This window comes from Stenella coeruleoalba (genome assembly GCF_951394435.1).
Source record: "Stenella coeruleoalba genome assembly, chromosome: 15".
NCBI classification, from domain to species: Eukaryota; Metazoa; Chordata; class Mammalia; order Artiodactyla; family Delphinidae; genus Stenella; species Stenella coeruleoalba.
Window position 1 is genome coordinate 14,669,343 of NC_137161.1, and position 19,958 is coordinate 14,689,300.

At 55.4% G+C, this 19,958-nt stretch overlaps 2 protein-coding genes across 4 annotated transcripts in view; both read right to left on the bottom strand.

Moving 5' to 3' along the window:
• SLC12A5 (solute carrier family 12 member 5) overlaps positions 1–8,473 on the bottom strand; it is a gene marked incomplete at its 5' end in the record, with an annotated part of 35,843 nt that extends 27,370 nt beyond the window's left edge. For 2 of the 3 annotated variants that reach the window (XM_079945254.1, XM_079945255.1), the window contains one exon: positions 8,135–8,473. In XM_079945254.1, coding sequence (XP_079801380.1) covers positions 8,135–8,255 — 121 coding nt within the window. Of the gene's footprint in view, positions 1–663; positions 716–8,134 lie in introns of those variants that run through there. The other variant, XM_079945256.1, reaches the window with a different exon arrangement.
• Positions 8,474–12,620: 4,147 nt separating this feature from the next.
• On the bottom strand, positions 12,621–19,661 carry MMP9 (matrix metallopeptidase 9). Its single transcript, XM_079945385.1, has 12 exons — positions 19,273–19,661; positions 18,761–18,909; positions 18,336–18,464; positions 18,074–18,247; positions 17,696–17,869; positions 16,749–16,925; positions 16,472–16,627; positions 15,135–15,420; positions 14,875–15,014; positions 14,377–14,527; positions 14,182–14,285; positions 12,621–12,852 (listed from the first exon to the last, which is right to left on the bottom strand). Exons 1-12 carry the CDS (start codon positions 19,575–19,577, stop codon positions 12,734–12,736), a joined length of 2,064 nt encoding a protein of 687 aa, XP_079801511.1. The 5' UTR covers positions 19,578–19,661; the 3' UTR covers positions 12,621–12,733.
• Between the last annotated feature and the right edge of the window lie 297 nt (positions 19,662–19,958).

The following is a 19,958-nucleotide window of genomic DNA, read 5'->3' on the forward strand; positions in this document are numbered from 1 at the left end:
AAAGGAAGGTGATCTTGCTTCCCGTCCCAAACCCACGGGAACGCGAGAGGGAGAAGGAGATTCCGCAAAGTAGAGCTGAAAATCCCCGGAGGGGGTACGCTTCGGTCTGAGGTCGGACCCCGGGCAGCTTTGGGGGAGGAGGCCCGGACCACATCAAGTGACCCCTTAAGGAGACACCGCAGCCGGACGGGGGCTGTCATATGGCTCCAATCCCCCCATAGGCACCTTCCCCCCATCTTTCAGCTGGAAGTCTCAGAGCGAGGGACTGCCGCAGACTGCGCCCCCCGCAACCCCCGCGCTCTGCGCCAGGACGCCAGGGTCCTTCCTCGGGAAGAGGAGCCCTCCTCCCTCCCGTCGAGCTACACGTCAGCCCGTTCTAGCTCTTCCAACCCCTTCCCACCGCCTCCCCCGCTTAGCTACCCCACGTCTGCCCCCGGGCCGTGGGCAATGGCAGCCCCTTGGCCCCCAGCCCTGTCCCCGGGCGCGGCGCATTCCAGCACCTCGTACAGTGCCTGGCGCATTCCAATGGAGCTGGGCTCCAGGCCGCCTTGGGCGCCCACCGCCCCGGTCAATCCCCGCCTCTCCTCTGAAGGAGGCGGCCCCCGCTCTGCCTCTAACCCCAGAGCCGCTTCCTCTCCTCGCCGCCCCCGGACCGCTGCTTACCAGGGTTGGCTCCCCCATCGCCGTCCTCGCAGTCCGTCAGGTTGTTTAGCATGGTGGCGGCGCGGCGCCGGGCCCGGGGATGGCTGCGGCGCCTCACCCGCGCCCCTCTGCCTGCCTCCGCCGCTCTCTCGCTCGCTCTAGCTCTCTCTCGCTCTCCGCTCCACGGAGGAAGAAGCTGCAGTGCCCGCCCGCCCGGCGCACACACACTCGCACACGGACACACGCTCACACCCGCGCGCGCCCCCTCTCAGCGGCGGCGCTGCTCGCCTCATCCCGTATGCAGGAGGCATGAGCCACTGGCGGGGTTTTGCGGGGGGGAGCGAGGGAGGGAGAAAGAAGAGGGGACGAGGGGCGGGCAGTGCTCTCTTGGAGGCCCCCTCGCACGAAAACTGGGGGCTTGCGCGGGTGGGATGGAGAGGGTGCTGCGGGGGATGGGGACCTCGCCTCCCTTGAGCAGACGTAGCTCCGCCCGCCCCCCACTCTCCGGCGCAGGCGGGGCCGGCACGTGGGCAGGTGCCATCCCGCGCCCTAAAAATAACGGCAGGGAACTAGGTCGCGGCCGCGGGGAGGCGGCCCCGCAGAGGCTGCCTGGCCGAGGGTCATCCGCCCCCTAGAGGGAAGATGAGGGGGGCTGAGGCGGCAGGGGTAGGGCGCCATGGAATATGGGTCCCTGGAGAGCCTGTCTGCAAAGCTGGGAAGGCCAGCCCCAAAGAACGGTGGAGAACCAGACCCTCTCCCATAATCACTGTTCAAGAGGTTGGAGCTAGGGATGTATGGAGGCCAGAGCTTTTAACCGAAGCACTGTGCTGCCCCCCGTGGGGTTCAGGGTCACTGGCTGAACTGTCTGGCTCATCCTGTCTTGAAATGGGAGGATGAATCTGAGGAGTTGCAGTGAACACTTTACTGCGCTTAGACTGATGGAAGTCTTAGCATCTCACCTCCAAGGCAAATCACTGGAGCCCAAAGACAAGGACCCTCTGACTGTGGAATGACCCTGGGAAGGAGAGGTGGTGAGGAAGAGACAAGGCAGCAGTGAGGTTTCAGGGAGCGCTGACTCCCCACTGGGGATGGTGCAGCCTTTAGGGAGGGCAGGCGGGTCGGAGGCATGCCAGGAACAGAGTGGGGGAGGGGAGAATGAGGCCGCCTGTCCGTTTGGGACCAGATTTTCTCCCGGGGCGAGAGTGTCTAATCCCCTAATCCAGGATTGCTTTCTGAGGATTCCAGAACTGACATGCTTTCTGTGTTCCTCCCCCTCCCCTGACATCATCCCCGTAGAAGCTTGATTGTCCTGGGACCCCTCAGCACCCTTAGAATACAGGCTTGAGCCAGGGGTGGAGAGATCTCAGGAAGCGGCATCAGAGGTTTGGACCCTTTGAGTCCCTGGAAAAAACTAATTATCCAAGGAGGAGAGCAGATCAAGGGGAAATGATTTTCAGACTCACCCAAGCCTCCAACACTAGCCCTCTAAATTCCAGGAGAGTTCCAGGGCTGGAGAGGCTCGTGTCAATCATCTTAGCTAATGCACAGCTTTCATTTTACAGGTGAAAAAGCTAAGGCCCAAAGGGTGGGGGTAAGATGACTGCCTGTGGACACTATGCCAGTGAATGGCAGAACTTGGTCTAGAATCCAGTTTCCTTTATTCCAGTTTCGGACTCTTTTCCTCAACATAACCTCTTTTTAAATGGGTCCTGCCTCCAATAGAAGGGACACGAATGCAGTCATATCCAAACTGCTCAGTGGCCTCTGATCCTTGGCTACTAAGAAAGGAACAGGGACTGGGTCGGAGATGAGCTCTCTCCCTTTTCTTGTGCTCAGCCTTCAGACGTGCAGCTGGAGTGGCCTCTCAGCTTGCAATTGGAGGTGGGCCCAGAGACCTTCAAGGATTCTTAAAAAACAAAACAAAACAAAACTGTCCACTCGACCAGAGGCCCAGTTCTAGGATGGGAGTTTTCAGGACCATGGACAGGGCCCGCTGCTCGGATTCCGTTGTCGCATTATTTGTCAGTGGCTTCAGATTCGGTCAACCACAGAGTCTTCAGCAGCTGACTGGAGGGGCCCTCTGAGGGATCCACCAGTAAGCTATCCCTGCCACTGTGTTTTATGGACGCCAGAAGGACTCTTTAGGGTGGAGAGCTAGGTATTCAGACCGGGTGTGAGAACTGGTCCTCTTGGCTTTCCCAGAGAGAAAACCACACACACAAAAAAGTGCAGTGAGTTTGGATTGGTGACAGAGGTTTAAAGGGTTGCAGGTGGGTAGGCCAGTGTGCAAGAGTTTCTAAACACTCCACTCCACGCACCACCACCACCACCACCACCATCACCACCATTATGGTTTTCTACTACTCTGCAGAGACAGGTAATATAGTAAAATGTGCAGTAGGTTTGTCTGAGAAGCGCTGTGAAATAAATACTGAGGTTTTTCAGCAATCCCGGGTCTGGGATGTTCCCCTGGGGGTAGTTCTCTTCATCTGTGGTCCAGAGCCCTGGCTGCTCAGGGACTGAGCCCGCTCATGGAGAAAAGCTAGATCCCAAGGGAGTATAGGGGAAGGCAGGGGTGATCCTCTTCCCCTGGGCATCCCATCTGTCCACCCCCACCAAACCTCCTATCTCACAAGGCATCTGGGATTCAGGAGATGCTGGTGCTGTCTGTCCTCTGCCCTCAAACTCTGTGTTTCCTTGGGCAAAACTGAGGTCCTCTCAGGGCCTGTGTATCTCCATCTATGAAATGAAAGGGTTAGGCTGCATAACCCATGGGCCTTCTTCCCACCCTGAAAACTCTCAGTGCTCTCTCAATTTATCTCAGACTAAAGCCAGGGAGCTCTTCATGAGGAGACAAGACCAAGTGAAGAGACAGCCGCAAGGGGAGACCCCGGTCCTTTGATTCACACCCCCCACACACACACCTCTCAAGAAGACTGATCTCTATTCTGGCTTCAGGCCAACCCTCTGCAGTGAGGCTTTCAGAAAACACATTGCAGGCACCTCCTGCACTGCCAGCCTGGCCTTGGCCAGTAAGATGACCCTCAGCTCTGAGCCCCAGGAACATGGCTACCAGCTCAGCACCGCTTCCCCACCCAGAGCCCTTGGAAGATCTAGGGCCAGGGGAATCTCCTCATTAAAGCATCACGAGATGCAGAGCTGGGCAGGGTCTTATTTCTAAACTCCGAGTCTCTAAAATTCCTCTCCCCTCCCACCTTATGCTTCTCATAGAGAAAAAAGGTCAGGGAAGCTGCCTCCTAAATATCAGGACTGGGGAACTGGAAGGAACTTTGTAAGTTATTTTTTTAATCGTCCTCATTTATGGGGAAATTGGAGTCTAGAAATGGAAAGGTACAAATTTTCTCCATGAGGTGAACTCGTGGCAGATTGGGGGCCAGAATCTGGCTTCCTGACCTGCAGCCCAGGGCCGCAGCCACTGAATCAGGACCAGGAACTGTCTGGAAGAAATTGGAGCCACCTGACTGGGTCCTCCTTCCACGAAAGGCAGGCACAGTGTTCCTCCTTATGGCTTAATCCCTATCCATCTTTGTCTCTATATCATTAGCCCCACGGCCTAACCCACCCACCCCCAGCTCTGGCCTCATGGAACCAAGGCCCTGAACTCCTTTCTTCACTCTTCTCTCCCCCACCTGCAGGCCCCGTCCTCCAGACCCCAGACCCTTGCAGTGAATTGACGAGTCCGGCACAGAGCACACCCCATACACACAGGGCTCGCAGCAGACACGTCAACCACCATCGTCTCCGTGGTAACCGGGGGCTTAATTAACAGGCTGCAGCCCTGTCACCATGGAAATGGCACCCCAACAGCCCCCCACTCCTCGGCAGATTCAGCCCATCTTCCCTCTTTCTGAATCAGGACCCCTTTCTCACTGTACCCCCCCCCACCCCACCTGGAGAGCTGGTGCCCGCAGATCGCTCTGGTTCATTGAGAAGAGGGGAGGGGAGATGAGGGGGATGAGAGAGAGAGAGAGAGAGAGAGAGAGAGAGAGAGAGAGAGCAGCCCATCACCATGGCAACTACAGCCCCGTTCATAACCAGTTTGTTGCCATGGAGATTTCCAGGCCTCACCTTGGGCTGAGGTACTGGGCCGTGAGGTTCTGAGTCCCGGCTTGAGGAGTGGGTGACTGGAGAACTCCTTGGATGGGCTAGAGATCTCCAGATCAGGTATTTTTACCAATAATTCAGTGTCATTCTTCCCAATTTACAGATAAAGAGACTGAAACAGGAGGTTTGGGTATGGGGGAGGCAGAGAACATCACTCTTCTAGATCATCAAAGGATTTGAGCATTTTTATGGCTAGAAGGACCCTCAGGTAGCTTCCTGTTCAACTTCTTTATACTACAGATGGGGAAACTGAGGCCCAGAGAGGGGAAGCAATGTGCCCAAGGCCACACCACAGAGGCTGTGCTAGCGAGTGGATAGGCTACATCGTGGTCTTGCTCCAGTCCCCTAGCGTAAGTTGGCTCCCTCTCACTCCATGGGGACACATCCCAACTCCTGTTAGTCTTAACCAGGCCCAGCGCTCTTCCCAGTGCCCTGTCTTCCTCTATGAGAAACTGAGGCACAGCAGGGAGTGGTGCAAAGGGATGGGGGAGTCGCTCAGAATTGTAACAGTTGGTCCCAGGTTCAATTCTGTCCAGCCAAGTCACCATCCATCTTCCCATGGTACAAATGAGGCAACTGAGGCATGTGGGCTGCTGCCCAGTGTTAGTGGTAGATTCAAGGATCAACTTCTGACTTGCTTCTTTCCTCCCCTGTAAGTCGCATTCCCACCTATAGCTGATCTCCTGGCAGCAGGAAGCACCTCCAGGGGCAAACTCCACTCCCTGGGTCCAGAGTGAAAGGTAACACTTGTATGTAAATGACCTACAAACCCTCCCCCAAGCGTTCCCCCACCTCCCACATGCTGCCATCTCTCCCTAAGGGGCCTGGGTGATGACAACAGGTGGGGAGAGCATCCCCCTGGGGCCAGAGCACTGGCACAAAAACAGCTGTGGGAAAGATACCAGCAGATTTTATGTTCCCCTAGGGAGCCCTTGTCCACTTCCCCATGTAGCGACCTACCAAGGAGAGGTGCTGGAGGCTGTCTCAGGGCCTAAGAGGTTCAAAATCCCCAAATTACTCTCAAGATGGAACTTCAGTAAACTGCTGCACACAGGTACCCATCCCACAGATAGACACAGAAATACACACATCAACATGCCAATCAACACACTGGCATACAATGACACACGTAAGCACTGACTCACTGACTGCCCCACAGGTCAACAGAGCTAGCGTGGGATGCTTCTCCCTCAAGACATGCAAAGACACACACACACACCGCCTCTGCCACAAGCCCACAGCGTTCCAGATTCACATCCAATTTGCACACACACCTGCACACCCAACACTGGGAGCCGTACTTTACTTCATTATGCAAGAGCTTGGAAATGGGAATGGAAAGACAGAACAGTCACCTTGGGATAAGAGAGCGAGCCATCTTATTCTCAAGCCAGGGGGTGGGGAATGACAGGAGAGAAGGCAAGGTAGGGGAAGCAGGAGTCTACAGCCACTCCCCCTCTTATCTGATGAGCAGGAAGCACCTACTAAGTGCCAGGCTGTGGGCTTGGTACTCGGAACACAAAGTTAAAAGGATGTGGTCCCTGCCCTTGAGATGTAGGAGACACACAAGTAAATAACTTCCATCCATTGGGACATGTGCTATAATAGTGCAGTGGTCAGGCAGAAGAGGAATGTCTGCCTCTGCCTGGAAGTGAGGGAACGTGAAAAAGATTTTCAGAAAAGGTTAAATGAGCTATAACTTACAGAGTGAGGAGGAGTTTCCCTGGCTAATGGAGGTGGGAGAAGAACACGGACAGGTATACCAGGAGCAGATGAGGGAAGGGTTTGAATGACAGACTAAAGGGTTTGCCATTTATCCTACAAGCGATGGGGGGGGCGGGGGGGGCGTTGTGTGGTGTGAACAGGATTGGAGGCAGGCAGACCAGTGAGGAGGCTGTGGTCATGGCCACGTGAGAGATGATGGAGGTTTGGACCAGGGTGATGATGACAGGAGGAGAGATGTGGCCAGATTCAGGATAAGTTTTGAAGGTGAAGTGGCCAAGACATGAGGACCAATCAGATCTGGTGGGAAGAGAAAAGGGGGCGTTGAGAATGGCTTCTAGAGCTCTGACTTTTCCTCCTGTGGGGATAGCAATAATTATAATGGCTGATGTAAAATATGCTCGTGTATCTACGTCTATACCAACTGTGAAAATGAGAAAAGGGGCAGATTATGGGAAAGATGAAGAAAGGAAAGAGCCCCCCAATATGACAACGTCCAGGAGGCGGTTGGTTCACGGGACTGGAGCCCTGCTGAAATATACGCCTCAGTTTGGTCATCTATCCAATGCAGAGGTTCGCCAAATAAACCCCTAAAGGGGTTTTGGTGCTTAGTTTTGCTGGGGTCAGGGTGAGCTCACCTGCGGCTCAGCAGCGACCCCTGGCGGCCCGGGGAGGCTCTTCCTCCTCCCCGCGCTGGGGCCAAGCGAGTTCTCCACGTTCCTTTCAGGCCTGAGGGGCCCAGAGTCAGGCAGGGGACCCCTGAAAAGTGGCCCCTGCGGAGAAGACTGTGTGTGCATCCAGGATGCTAATTCTTCATCGAAGCCTAGAAGGATCCCTTCCCTCCTCTCTCTTCTGTACCCTGCATGTAACTTCCATTACAAGACCACTGCAGTGGGCCCTCCAGGAAGACGCCCCCAGTACAGCCTGAGCTGGCTCCACCCACCGCTTGTGGAGCTGGAGTAGAAGGAGCTAAGCGAATCCCCCAGGGACGGGACTAGAGTGCCCACGGAATCCTGCCAGGATCGAGCTGCCCGGGGACCAAATTTCTCATTCTCCTGTCTTCTTCCCGGGATCCCCAGGCGCTGTCCGCGACGCCTCCTGGGTGACTGAGGATTGGAGACCTAGCGACCCGGACTCACGTCTCCTCCCTCCCTCAACTCCACCCCTATACTACTAGCCCAACCCCTTCGTCTCTGGTCCCGCCCTTTTCTGCCCCCAAAACGAGATAGTCCTGCCTCCACCCATTGGCTGTGGACGCACACGGCCCTCCCTTGTTCCTCCCTGGTTCCACCTTCTTCCCCTCTGGTCCCGCCCCCTACCCGAGATGACCCCGCCCCTTTATTGCGCTCCGGCCCAGCACCCTGGACCCTAGCTTCTTTATAAGATCCGCCCCTTCGCCTCTAGCGCCACCCTCTTCCCTGTGTCCCCTCCCACCTCAAATGTGGTCCCTCCCTTCATCATTTCCCCTCCAGCCTTCCCCCAGTTCCCTAGGTTCCACCTCCTCTCCCTTCTCTGGCCTTCGGCTGGGACCCTCTGCCTACCAGTCCTGGTCCCACCCTTCCCAACAGAAGGCCCGCCCACTGTGTCCCCTCCCCTTCTCTCGCCCCGCCCCACTCCGGCAGGCCCCGCCCCCTGCGGCCTCTACCTTTGGCGTCTTCCCCTGAGAGGCGACGGAGATCGGCTGCTGAATGCCGGTGGGACTCCGAGTCAGAGGTCCCGGCAGGCCCCGCGGGGGGCAGTGAAGTGACAGTGAACCTGCGGCTCATGGTGCGGAAAGGAGCCGGGCGGCCGCGGTACGGGCCGGGATCGCACAAGTGGCCGCAGCCGGGCTCCAGGAGGCAGAAAGAGCGTATTCCCCCATCCCCGCCGGCCGCCCCCCGCCGGCCGTGACGCCGCGCAGGGTCCTAGTGCCCTCTGTGCTGAGCCACTGTATCTGGCCACTGCGCTTTGAGGCCCTGGGCTGTCAATTCCACTGGAAGCGCTTGAGGATCCAACCTGCTGCTGAGAGCCACCCCTGCACCTCCCCTGCACCAGGAGCCCGGGCCCTCCTCGGCTGGGGTCTCCTAAACACCTGGGTTTAATTCACTCATTCAGCACATCTTGATAGCGCGCCTGTGTTTGAGGCTTTGGTGCTAGGCACTGATTGGATAAGATCGACTGGCTTCCTGCCCTCGTGTGGCTCAAATTCTAATGAGTGAGAGGAGAAAGATTACAAGTGAGCAAACGCATAGACAAGATAATTTGAGACTGTGGTATATGTTAAGAAGAAAAAGTAGGGCCAAGGGGTAATGACTAGGGGGAAGGACTACTTTAGGGGATGGTCTAAGAAGACCTCTCAGAAGATGTGATATTTGACCTGAGCCCTCACTGATGAGAAGGAGCCAGCTAAGCAAAGATCTGGAAGAAGAGCTCTCTAGCAGAGAAAATAGCAAGTGCAAAGGCCCTGGGGTGAAAAGAAGCCTGGACTGTTCAGGGAGCAGCAAGAAGGCCAGTGTGTCTGGAGCAGAGTGAACGGAGAGTAGACTGATGGAGATGAGGGAGGAGAGGAGGGCAGATCGTATGGTCTCTTGAAGGCTTCAGGGAGGAGTCTGGATTCTTTTCTAATCTACAAGGGAAGTCATGGGAAGTTTTTGAGTAGGGGAACGTTGGCTGCTGGGTGAAGACTCAACTAAGGGCAGGAGTGGAAGCTGGGAGTCAATTAGGAGGCTCCTGCAACCCCCAGGTAAGTGGTGATGATTAGCCGGGCTAGGGTGGTGGCAGTTGTCCAATTCCAGATACATTTTGGAAGTAGAACCTACAGGACCTGCTGCTGGATTGGACATTGCATGTAAAGGAAAGAGGAGTCAAGGAGGACTCCTAGACTCTCATGCACTGCTGGTGGGAGTATAGATGGGCAACACCACTTGGGAAAATTGTTCCGTCAGCTAAAGTTGAACTTATACATACCTGTCTACTCAGCAATTCCACTCCAAGATACATGCCCCAAAGAAATGGCCCGTGAGCCACAACTACTTAGCCCATGTGCCATTACTGCAACCCGCGGGCCTAGAGCCCGTGCTCCACAACAAGAGAAGCTAACGCAATGAGAAGCCCGCGCACCACAACAAGCTAGCCCCGCCCACCGCAACTAGAGAAAGCCCGCGCGAAGCAACAAAGACCCAAAACAGCCAAAAATAAATAAATAAAATAAATTAACTTTTTTAAAAAAAGCCAGACACAAAAGAGTATATACTGTAAAATACTCTTTAAATAAAGTAAAAAATAGTCAAAATGTATCTTTAAGCTGTTAGAAGTAATGGTGGTAACTCTTGGGATGAAGGGGTAGTGATTAAAAAGGGGCATGAGGGGGCTTCTGGGGTGCTAAGAATGTTTTGTTTCTTGATCTGGTTGCTGGTTAGACAGTCGTGTTCAGTTTGTTGAAATGTACACTTATGATGGGTCAAGCTGTCTGAAGGTTTGTTACATTAGAGCAATGGTTCTCAACTCGGGGCAGTTTTGCCCACCAGGGAACGTTTGGCAATATTCAGAGACGTTTTTGGTGTCACAACTGGAGGAGGGTGGCACTGCATCTAGTTGGTAGAGGCCACCTGTGCCATCTAGTCCTACACCAAGACTGCCAGCCCGGAGCCGCAGATTCACCATCGCCTCCCTGCACCCTGTCCCCATGTTAGGGCCCATGATAGAGGGAGGGAGACTGACCCTGAATGGGTCTAGCATCTGTCCATGGATCCCACTACCTCCTGGAGGAAGGCATCAAACGTCCTACAGTGTATGGACAGTCCCCCACAACTAAGAGTAATTTGATCCAAATTGTCAACAGTGCCGAGGTTGAGATACCCTGTGCCAGAATAAGGAGTTTAACAGATCCCTAGATTTTAAGACTGATCAGGTTCTAAGCTCAATTGAGGGCAGATGACGTTGTCTTTTATTAAGGTGGTGACAACCGATGGAGCAGTATGCTTGGAAGGTGGCGCCCGAGAGCTCAGGTGGACCCGGTATATTGAGATATCTCTTTGGCACCTAAGGATCATGCGGAGGTAGCAGTAGAACATCTGATTCTGGAGCTCAGGGGAGAGTATAAGGCTGGGGATATAAATTTCGGCGTCTTTAGCAGAGAGATGCTGTGTAAAGCTGCAGGGCTAGACGAGATCACAGGGAATGCGTGTACACAGCGAAGACGTCCAAGGATAGAGCACAGGGGCACACCATCATTTAAAGGTTGGCAAGAGGGAGATCCTAGCGAGAGGGGAGAAGAACCAGGAGGAAGGGGTGACCCAGAGAACAAGTGACGAAACACTTCAGGAAGAAGGGCATTATCCACTGGGTCAAAAAAGCCGAGAGATGGTATGGAACGAGCCCAGAGAAGTACCCACTGTATCGGGCTACGGGAAGATCACAGGTGGCTTTGAAGAGAGTCATTTCAGTGGAGGAGTGCAGTGGGTGCCAGGTTGCAGATGACTGAGAAGAGAATAGGAGACAGTGAGTAGAAACCGTACTTTGGGGACGTTTTCCTGTGGATGGGGGTGGGCAGTAGAGAAATGGAACAGAACTGAGAGACAGGGGTCTAGAGGGATTTTAAACAAGCCATATTAAGGAACATTGGTATGCCAGTGGGAGTGGGTCATTCCTGAGTGAAAAACGGGTGAGTTAAGAGAGAGGGGCCCCACCCACAGGAAGCTTAGGAAGAAGTTCCCTGAACCTCTCCTTACACTCCCACCCGGGGCCCCGGGTGTGGAAGATGATCAAAGCTGACCAAGCCCATCACCTCCACTCACCTGGCCCGACCCTTCAGTCAAGTCCCTCTGCCCTCCTGGAAGGTCAAATCCATCCTCCTCAGCCTGCCACTTCGACCTTCTCTCATCTAGCCCACACCACCATTCCTATCTCAACCATTCCAGAACCCTCTCTGCTCAAACCACATACTAGAGTTCTGAGCCATTTCTAGTTCCCCCAAACGCCCCCTTGCTTTTTCTGTCCTCCCAGCATTTACGCCAAGAGCTCACATTCCAATCCCAAGGGAACGATCACCAGCTAGGAGACTGCAGGTCAGCTGTGTAATTCTGTGCCACAGTTACCCATTTATAAAGCAGGGGGAGGGAGTGATAGCAATAGTAATAGTACCTCTAAGGTAAGAGTAGTACCTGTCTCACAGGGTTGTTTTAAGGATTGGCTGTGTTAACTCACATAAAGCACGTGCAACCGTGCCCGGCACACAGTCAGTGCTGTGCTAGGGGTAGTTCCTATCATCACGTATATAATCCATGTTTTATTTATCCACTGCCTTGCTTCTGCGCACTTAGGTTGTTACCAGTTTCTCATTCTATGAACAATGCTGCGATTCACATCCTTCTAGGTGTTGTTTTGTGCACACGTGGGCGAGGGTTAGAGAGTAGGAACATTTTTAGGGTTAATGGTTCTTGGTAAATTATCCTCGAAGAAGACAGTCTTCCTTGCACAAGAAGAAACTCTTGCTCACCCTTCCGGATGCAGTTCAAGTTCACATGTCATCTTGGCTGGGAAATGTTTCCTGACTTCAACCACAACACGCAGAATCACACACACAAACACACACGCGCGCGCGTGCGCCATTATTCTAGAAAAAGGGTCACACGCTGCACACTCTCCAAGTGTGACCCCACCCCTACCAGGCACAGAATCATCACCCTTGTAACTAAGCTGGACTCTCTGGGGTTGGAGCCCGGAGCCTGCATTTTAAGCAAGTTGCAAGGGCTCTCTCAGGCACCCGAAAATTTGAGGACCACTGAGAGGTCGTGGAGGATAGAAACATAGTCTAACTCATTTCTCTATCCCCAGTGCCCGGCACAGGGCCTGGCTCCATGTAAGGGCTCAATAAATGTTTGATGAATGAATAATAGGTTGACCATTTCCTCAGCTATAAAATAGGAGTAATTACATTATACCTTCCTAATAGGAAGGATTGAACGTTAATATTTATGACGTGCTTAGAACATTGCCTGGCGCATAGTAAGCCCTCTGTTGGTTACACACATACATGCGTGCATACAATACAGACATTAATCCGCTCCTAAAGGTTAAAGAATCCAAGTTTATTAAAAACATTCCAACGAAAAAAGAAGGTGAGAAGAGAGGGCCCAGCCCACCTCCCCTTCTCCTTGTCCTTCAGAACAGACCCACCAGTTTGGATCCGACAGACTGGCTCATTCCCTGTCGCGATGGCCCCTGTGGGGACTCCCACTGCAGTGCTGAAGCCGGCTGGGGGGCCCTAGTCCTCGGGGCACTGCAGGAGGTCAAATGTCACGTAGCCCACATAGTCCACCTGATTCACCTCATACTGGGAACTCACGCGCCAGTAGAAGCGATCCTGGCAGAAGTATGCTTTCTCTGCAAGGGAAAGGCAGGACCGAGAGGGGTGATTCCAACCTTCCCACATACACATACAGAAACAGGAGTCAGATCTTTACAGTCAACCCTCCTGCCCTTTCGAGATCTTTCCAAGGTTTTCATAGGACACCTGTGTCCCCCCCGCCCCCCACAGAGATGCTGGAGGGCACAGACCTCCTTGTCCAAAGCACTGACACAGAGCCTGGCACACAGTCGATACTCAGAACAATTCATTCAACAAATCCCATTCATTCATCCAACAATATTTATCGTGCCAAGCACTGTTAGAGGCACTGGGGATACAGCAGAGGAAGAATGCAGGCAGGACCTCAGTTCTTTTGGTGCTTACACCCTAGTGGGGTAAGACTGACGCTTAACAAGCAAATGCATAAATAAATGAGACTGGTTTTGACAATGGAGAAAGCGATGGAGGAAATATTAAAAGCGAGCGAGCAAGTGAACAGATAATGAGGGTCAGAGAAGGTCTCTCCAAAGAGGTGGCCTCAGTGCTGAGACCTAAAGGATGAGAGGGAGGCAGCCCAGTGACAATCTGGGGAGAAAACCTTCCAGACAGAGGGAACAACCGGCACAGAAGCCCTAAGCTGGGAATGACCTTGATGTGTTCAGAGAACAGCCAGAGGCTGGTGTGAGTGGAGCAGAGCAAAGGGAATGACAGGAGTAGTGGGAGGGGATGAGGAGGGGGGAGGGGGTCAGATCAGGTCATGTTAGTTTCTTTGACCTTGGAATGGGTCTAGAGTCACCCACAAAACCATTGCCCTCCACTCCTAGCCCCTCCCTACTCTCACAGAATATATTAAAGGTATTGGACAACCAGTACGGCTTGGACTAGGGTGTTTGCAGAGGAGCTTGTGAATACTTTGGCGGCTGAGTCAACAGAACTTGTCAGCTGATTGGAGGTGAGCAGTGAGAAAGAGAAAGCAAGTGTAACTCCAGCTACCACTCCCATTTTACAGATGGGGAAACTGAGGCTCTGTGAGTAGCAGTGACTTGCCAAAAGACACACAGCTATGAACTGTCTTATTTATCACTGTATCCCCAGTGGCAGTATCCCTACTTGTAGGGGAAAGGGCTTTCAGCTGGGGAGACAGGAAATCTGGGTCGTAGTTCTGGTTGTACTCCTGTGTCCCTGAATGATCTGGTAAGATCCCTGCCTCTATAGGGAACTCACCTGTGCTGGGGCATTTGCCTCAATCTCTACGGGCTTTTGCTTTCTCTCTCAGAATTTGACCAATCACTAAGGCAGGGGACCCTACCGTGGGAGGTGTCTCAGGGAGGGATCCTCCCCCGACCCTCGTCCTCATCCCTCACCTTGGTACTGAAAGATGTCATGCGTATTCATGGGCACCCCGGGGAACATCTGGTCCACTGGGGTGGCGCTCTGGGGATCCACCTTCTGTGTCTTCACGTCGAACCTGCAGGACGGCAGCGAGGAGACAGTTGCCGAGCCGGCGGGCAGTCGGATGGCGCCTGGGCTCCCCCTGCCGGCGGTCCCGGGACTCTCACCTCCAGAAACTCTGCCGGCTGAACAGCAGCACCTTACCCCCGGCGCGCGGGAGGGCCCCGGTGACTTGGGCCACTTCCGGGCCCAGGCCCAGCTTGTCCAGACGCCTTGGGCCTAGCACCGACGAGCCTGTGTACACCCACACTTGGCGCCCTGCAGGAGAGAAGAGTCACATCGGTCTGGGGGCGGAGCACATACTCTCCTTGAATATCAAGAGGGAGAACGCAGCGAGGCCTTTCCGCGCCCGGTGTGCCCGCGGTCTGTGTGCCCGAGGAGCAGAGTCTCTCGGTACGATTGTGCAAGGGTGCGGTGAGGAGGGCTGAAATTCAGCCCCTGCTAAATTTGCTAAATTGCATCCGCCAGAAGGGGGCGTCTTTTTCTAATGCGCACAAGACGTTTTATGTATTGTCCTCGGTCTCTTGGTCCTTCTAGGTTGGTGTGTGTGTGTGGATTTTTTTTGGGGGGGGGCGGATAGGGAAGGAAGAAAGGAGGAAACTAACCAGAGAAGAAGAAAATCTTCTTCGTGAGCGGATCCTCAAAAGCGGAGTCCAGCTTGAGGGGCAGCGCAGGCCACGTGTTCTTGATAAAAAAGGGACCCTGCAACGGGCGTCCCCCGCTCTCAGAGAGTCGCCAGTACCTCCTGGACGAGAAAAGGGAATGGCTGGCACTGAACCTTGAACACAAGGTCAGTGGGCGGGGAGACACAGGCAGGTCCCGCCTCCAAGCCCCTTCCCGAAACCTCACAGCCCCTGCCCCTCACCCATCCTTGAAGAGATGCAGGCGTTTCCCGATCTCCGCGATGGCGTCGAAGATGTTCACGTTGCAGACATCGTCCGCTGGATCCAGAGACCTTGTAGGGATCGCAGAAGGGCCAGCAGTGGGAGGACCCGTGGGGCCAGCTGAAGGGGGGCCCGTGGGGCCAGCAGTGGGGCGTTCTGAGGGGGGGGCAGTGGGAGGCCCCGTGGTGCAGACTGTGGGAGGGGCGGTGGGCTGCGGTTCAGCTGTGGCAGTGGTTGGAGGCCGTGGTTCAGGTTCGGGGCGAGGACCTAAAAAGAGACACCGCATAAGACAGCCCCTGTTCCTACGGAGCGCTGTGCCCATGGACTGCCTGCTCCCCCAAAGCCTACCAGCCAGGCCCCTGGCGCTCACTCTCCCCACTCTGGATGCTGGAGCCTGCCTTCCCCCAACCCTGGGCAGGCCGTTTCCTTTCACATACTCACCCCCATCCCCAGGCTGCTAGGAGAGAAGTGTTTTTTGAGCTCTCAACCTGAGTGCCAAACTTAGTGCTAGGAGCTTTATAAACTCACATTTGGGGCTTCCCTGGGGGCGCAGTGGTAAGAATTCGCCTGCCAGTGCAGGGGACACGGGTTCGAGCCCTGGCCGGGGAAGATCCCACATGCTGCGGAGCAACTAAGCCCATGTGACACAACTACTGAGCCCGCTTGCTACAACTACTGAGCCCGCGTGCTACAACTACTGAAGCCCGTGCACCTAGAGCCGGTGCTCCACCACAAGAGAAGCCACCACAGTGAGAAGCCCACGCACGGCAACAAAGACCCAACGCAGTCAAAAACAAATAAATTTATATTAAAAAAAATTCACGTTAGCTTGTTTGATCTTCAGAAAAATAAAAGAAAACCTATGAAGTAGATTCTTTAATATCCCCATTTTTTAATGAGGAAATATACTAATGATAATAAGTGGTGATAATAATAAAAATGTCGAACACTTATGTGGTGCTTACTATATGCCAGACATTATTCTAGCTCACTTAAGCCTCCCAACAGCCCCATGAGGCAGGTGTTAGCCCCACTTTACAGATGAGGAAGTTGAGGGGTGAAGTAACATATCCAAAGTCATCTAGCCAGGAAGTGGCTGGACTGGCTTTTGAACCTATGTCTGTCTCACTCTAGAGTCTGGGCTCTTTATCACCATCTCCAAGCACTGACCTGGCAACAATTGTACCCATTGGCCAGGGTCTCCAGAAGATAGATGTTGGGGTCCTAACTTTCCCCTCCTCTGCATTCTCGGGGTACTCGCGGCTGGCAGAGCCCAGCCTTTCCCTCTCCTCCCTCCATCCCTGCCCCATACCCTCACCATACAGATGCTGGATGCCCTGCACATCGTCCTTATGCAGGGGGTGCTTCTCAGTGAAGCTGTACATGGGGTACATGAGCGCCTCTGGCACGGACGAGTGATCTAAGCCCAGCGCGTGGCCAAACTCGTGCGCCGCCACAAGGAACAGGCTGTATCCTGGACGAAAGAGGGAGCCTGAGACGTGAGCCCTGAGCCGAGCTCCCAGCCCCAGCCATCCCTCCCGGACACCACTGCCCTGGCTGAGGTCCCAGCCTGGGAATCTCAGAACCATGCCCACCTTGATCCGGGCAGAAGCCCCACTTCTTGTCTCTGTCGAAGTTGGAGGTGGTGGCGCACCAGAGCTGCCCATCACGGCGGCCCTCTCTGGTGCAGGTCGAGTACTCCTTGCCCAGGAAGGTGAAGGGGAAGACGCACAGCTCCCCCGCCGAGTTGCCCTCGGTCACCGTCGCGTCAGCTGGAGAGACCCAGGGCCTCCGGTGAGCCAAATGGGTGGGTCCAATAAAGACCCAGGGGCGGGCCAATCATGAAGCGAGAGACACTTGGAGGCCTATTTTAAAAGCTTGGGCGGGGTAGGGGTCTTCCCTGGTGGCTCAGTGGTTAAGAATCCGCCTGCCAATGCAGGGGACACGGGTTCGAGCCCCGGTGTGGGAAGATCCCACATGCCGCGGAGCAACTAAGCCCGTGCGCCACAACTACGGAGGCTGCGCTCTAGAGCCGCGAGCCACAACTACTGAGCCGCGTACTGCAACTACTGAAGCCCCCGGCACCTACAGCCGGTGCTCCGCAACAAGAGAAGCCACCGCAATGAGAAGCCCGCGCACCACAAGGAAGAGTAGCCACCGCTCGCCGCAAATAGAGAAAAGCCCGCGCACAGCAACAAAGACCCAACGTAGCCAAAAATAAAAAAATAAAAAAAAATTAAAAAAAAAGCTTAGGGGGCGTGGTGCCGCACACAGCCGAGACCAGGCTAGACTGGTGGGCGGGACCTGAGGATCAGAGGCCCAGGGAGAGGCTGCAAGCAGGACTAAAAGGCGAGGCCTCCGCGAATGCGGCGGCAGCAATAGGAAGGCAGGGGGAGGAGCCGTGGTGATGGCGGCCAGAGTCACGGCTGTCCTGAGGACCGCCGAGGAGTAGAAGAACAAACTGATGGGTGGAAGAGCCACGCTCGGGGACCATCGCGGAATTAGGGAGCGAGGCTGAATCAGGTAGGTGGGGCAGAGGTACCTCGGGTCGGGCAGAAGCCATAGAGCTTGTCCTGGTCGTAGCTGGCGGTAGTGGCGCACCAGCGGTAGCCGTCCGAGCGACCGTCGGTGGTACAGGCGGAGTAGGAGCGGCTCTCGAAGGTGAACGGGAAAACGCAGGGCTTGCCGTCCGCATTGCCGTCCTGGGTGTAGAGTCCTGGGAGGCCCACGCGATTACCCGAAGGCGCCACGAGTTTATTGACCCACAAGCCACCTGTGTCCTCCACCCCTCCTCGCCTCGTTTCACAACGGGAGAACGGACCCAGAGAACAGGACAGTGATTTGCAGCCCACACAGCACTAGCGGCAAGGCTGGGATAAAACCCCAGTGTTCTGGACCCTCGAGGAGGGTGGGTACTCACTCTCGCTGGGGCAGAAGCCGAACTGGCGGTCGGTGTCGTAGTCGGCCGTGGTGCTGCACCAGAGCATGTCGTCGGAGCGGCCGTCCGTCGTGCAGGCAGAGTACGAGCGGCCCTCGAAGGTGAAGGGGAAGTGGCAGGCGGCGCCCTTTGCGTTTCCGAAGTAGGTCGGAACCACTGCAGGAAAGGGAGACGGGGTCAGGGCGGCTGGTGATGCGCGTGAGAGGAGAAGGGAATGGGAACCCGGGCGGTTCGGGAATCTCACCGACGCCTTTGCCCAGAGACCACAACTCTTCATCGTCGAAGTGGGCGTCTCCCTGAATGCCTGGGCCAGGAGGAAAGGCGTGTGCCAGGAGCCCGTTCTTTCCATCGAAGGGATACCCATCTCCGTGCTCTGAAGAAGCAGGTGGCGAAGAGAGTTAGCCGCGTATGGTTGCGCAGGTTGTGCACTGCCCAAGGGCGCTGGACTGAGTGCGGGCTGAAATCCAGCCTCGGAGCTGCTGTCCAAGATTTGAGTCCCCGCGCTATGAGGTGTCGGTCAGCAGGGGGCGCCATAAAGGCGAGCGGCAGCCAGGGCTGCGGGCACAGGCAAGAGAAATCCGGGTCCAGGGCCCCCTCTACTCTCTCCGAGGTCCTCCCTCCTCTGTCCCCTCTCCGATTCTCCTGGCTTTCCCCTTCTCGCGTTCTCACCCCTAACACCAAACTGGATGACTATGTCGGCTTCACGGCCGTACACGCGAGTGAAGGTGAGCGGCGTCACCGCGCTCCAGAGCGCGAAGGCGCGGGCAAAGGCGTCGTCGATCACGTCGCGCGGCAAGTCTTCCGAGTAGTTTTGGATCCTGCAGGGAAAGGCAGGAGGCTAGAGGTCGGAAGTGAGAGGCGGGATCCGGAGCAGCGGCGACACCCCGTGTCTCAGCAACTTCAGATACACAGCGCTGTGTGCGCTCCACGCTTTCAGCTATAAAGCACTTTCAGATGCATTTTTCTCTTTGGACTCTCACAACGGCCCTGACAGGAGGACTCAGACTGCGAGGTCGTTTCCCATGGGGGAACGAAGGCTCAGAGGTGGAGCCGCTTGCCCTGGGCTCACTAAATCCCTGGTTTAGTGACACCCAGGGATGGGCCTAAGACGGGACGTGTTCACCACCGGGCAGCCTCTCCCCACTACGCCCCGCTCGCCCCCGGGGGGCCCAGCCTCGCACCAGTAGGTGATGTTGTGATGGTGCCACTTGAGGTCGCCCTCAAAGGTCTGGAATCTGCCCAGGTCTGGGACGCCGCAGCGTGGGGCACGCATGGCATTCAGGGTGGTGCTGTCCAGCTCGCCCGTCTCCGGCAGGGCCAGGCGCCGCTGGAGACGCTGCAGAGGCTGACGCAGGGACTGATCATCCTTGCTTATCTCTGCCACATTAGTGTAGCCATAGCGGTACAGATATTCCTGCGGAAGGAGGGGCAGAGACATCCCAGAGCCCTGACTTCCTTTCTCTGATCTGCTGGGTGAGGACTCCATCCCTCCAGGCTCTCAGGGACTAGCAACAAGGCGTTGTATCCAGGACTGGGTACCCTACATCCCAGTGCCTGTGCCCACCCAAGAATCTCCCCTCCCTGTAGACATCCTCAGCTCCTTTCCACCCCCGGATGCCCCTGGCCCATGCCTACCTCAGGGCCTCCTAGGGTTTACCCCTGTTCATCCCCAGCCCATCCCCACTCCAGAGCCCTCCAATGTCCCTTCACCACTTCCCATTGCCCATCTAAGAAACCCTCATTAACCCCTTCCTGGCAACCACTGTCCAGAGCATCCCAGTGCCCGAGCCTGGACACCTCTGTTCTCCAGAGGTGCCCATCACCCCCCAACATGCCCCTAAGTATCTCCTCTGAGAGCCCATGTCCT

What these genes read in the sequence shown, in the direction of transcription:
- MMP9 (XM_079945385.1), bottom strand. Translation starts at nt 19,577, where the DNA reads ATGGAGTCCTCACCCAGCAGATCAGAGAAAGGAAGTCAGGGCTCTGGG. An exon ending in TGGCTTCTGCCCGACCCGAG is followed by an intron (nt 16,926 to 17,695) that starts GTACCTCTGCCC and finishes GGGTCTCTCCAG; the next exon opens with CTGACGCGACGGTGACCGAG. An exon ending in GGGCATCCAGCATCTGTATG is followed by an intron (nt 15,421 to 16,471) that starts GTGAGGGTATGG and finishes GTCTCTTTTTAG; the next exon opens with GTCCTCGCCCCGAACCTGAA.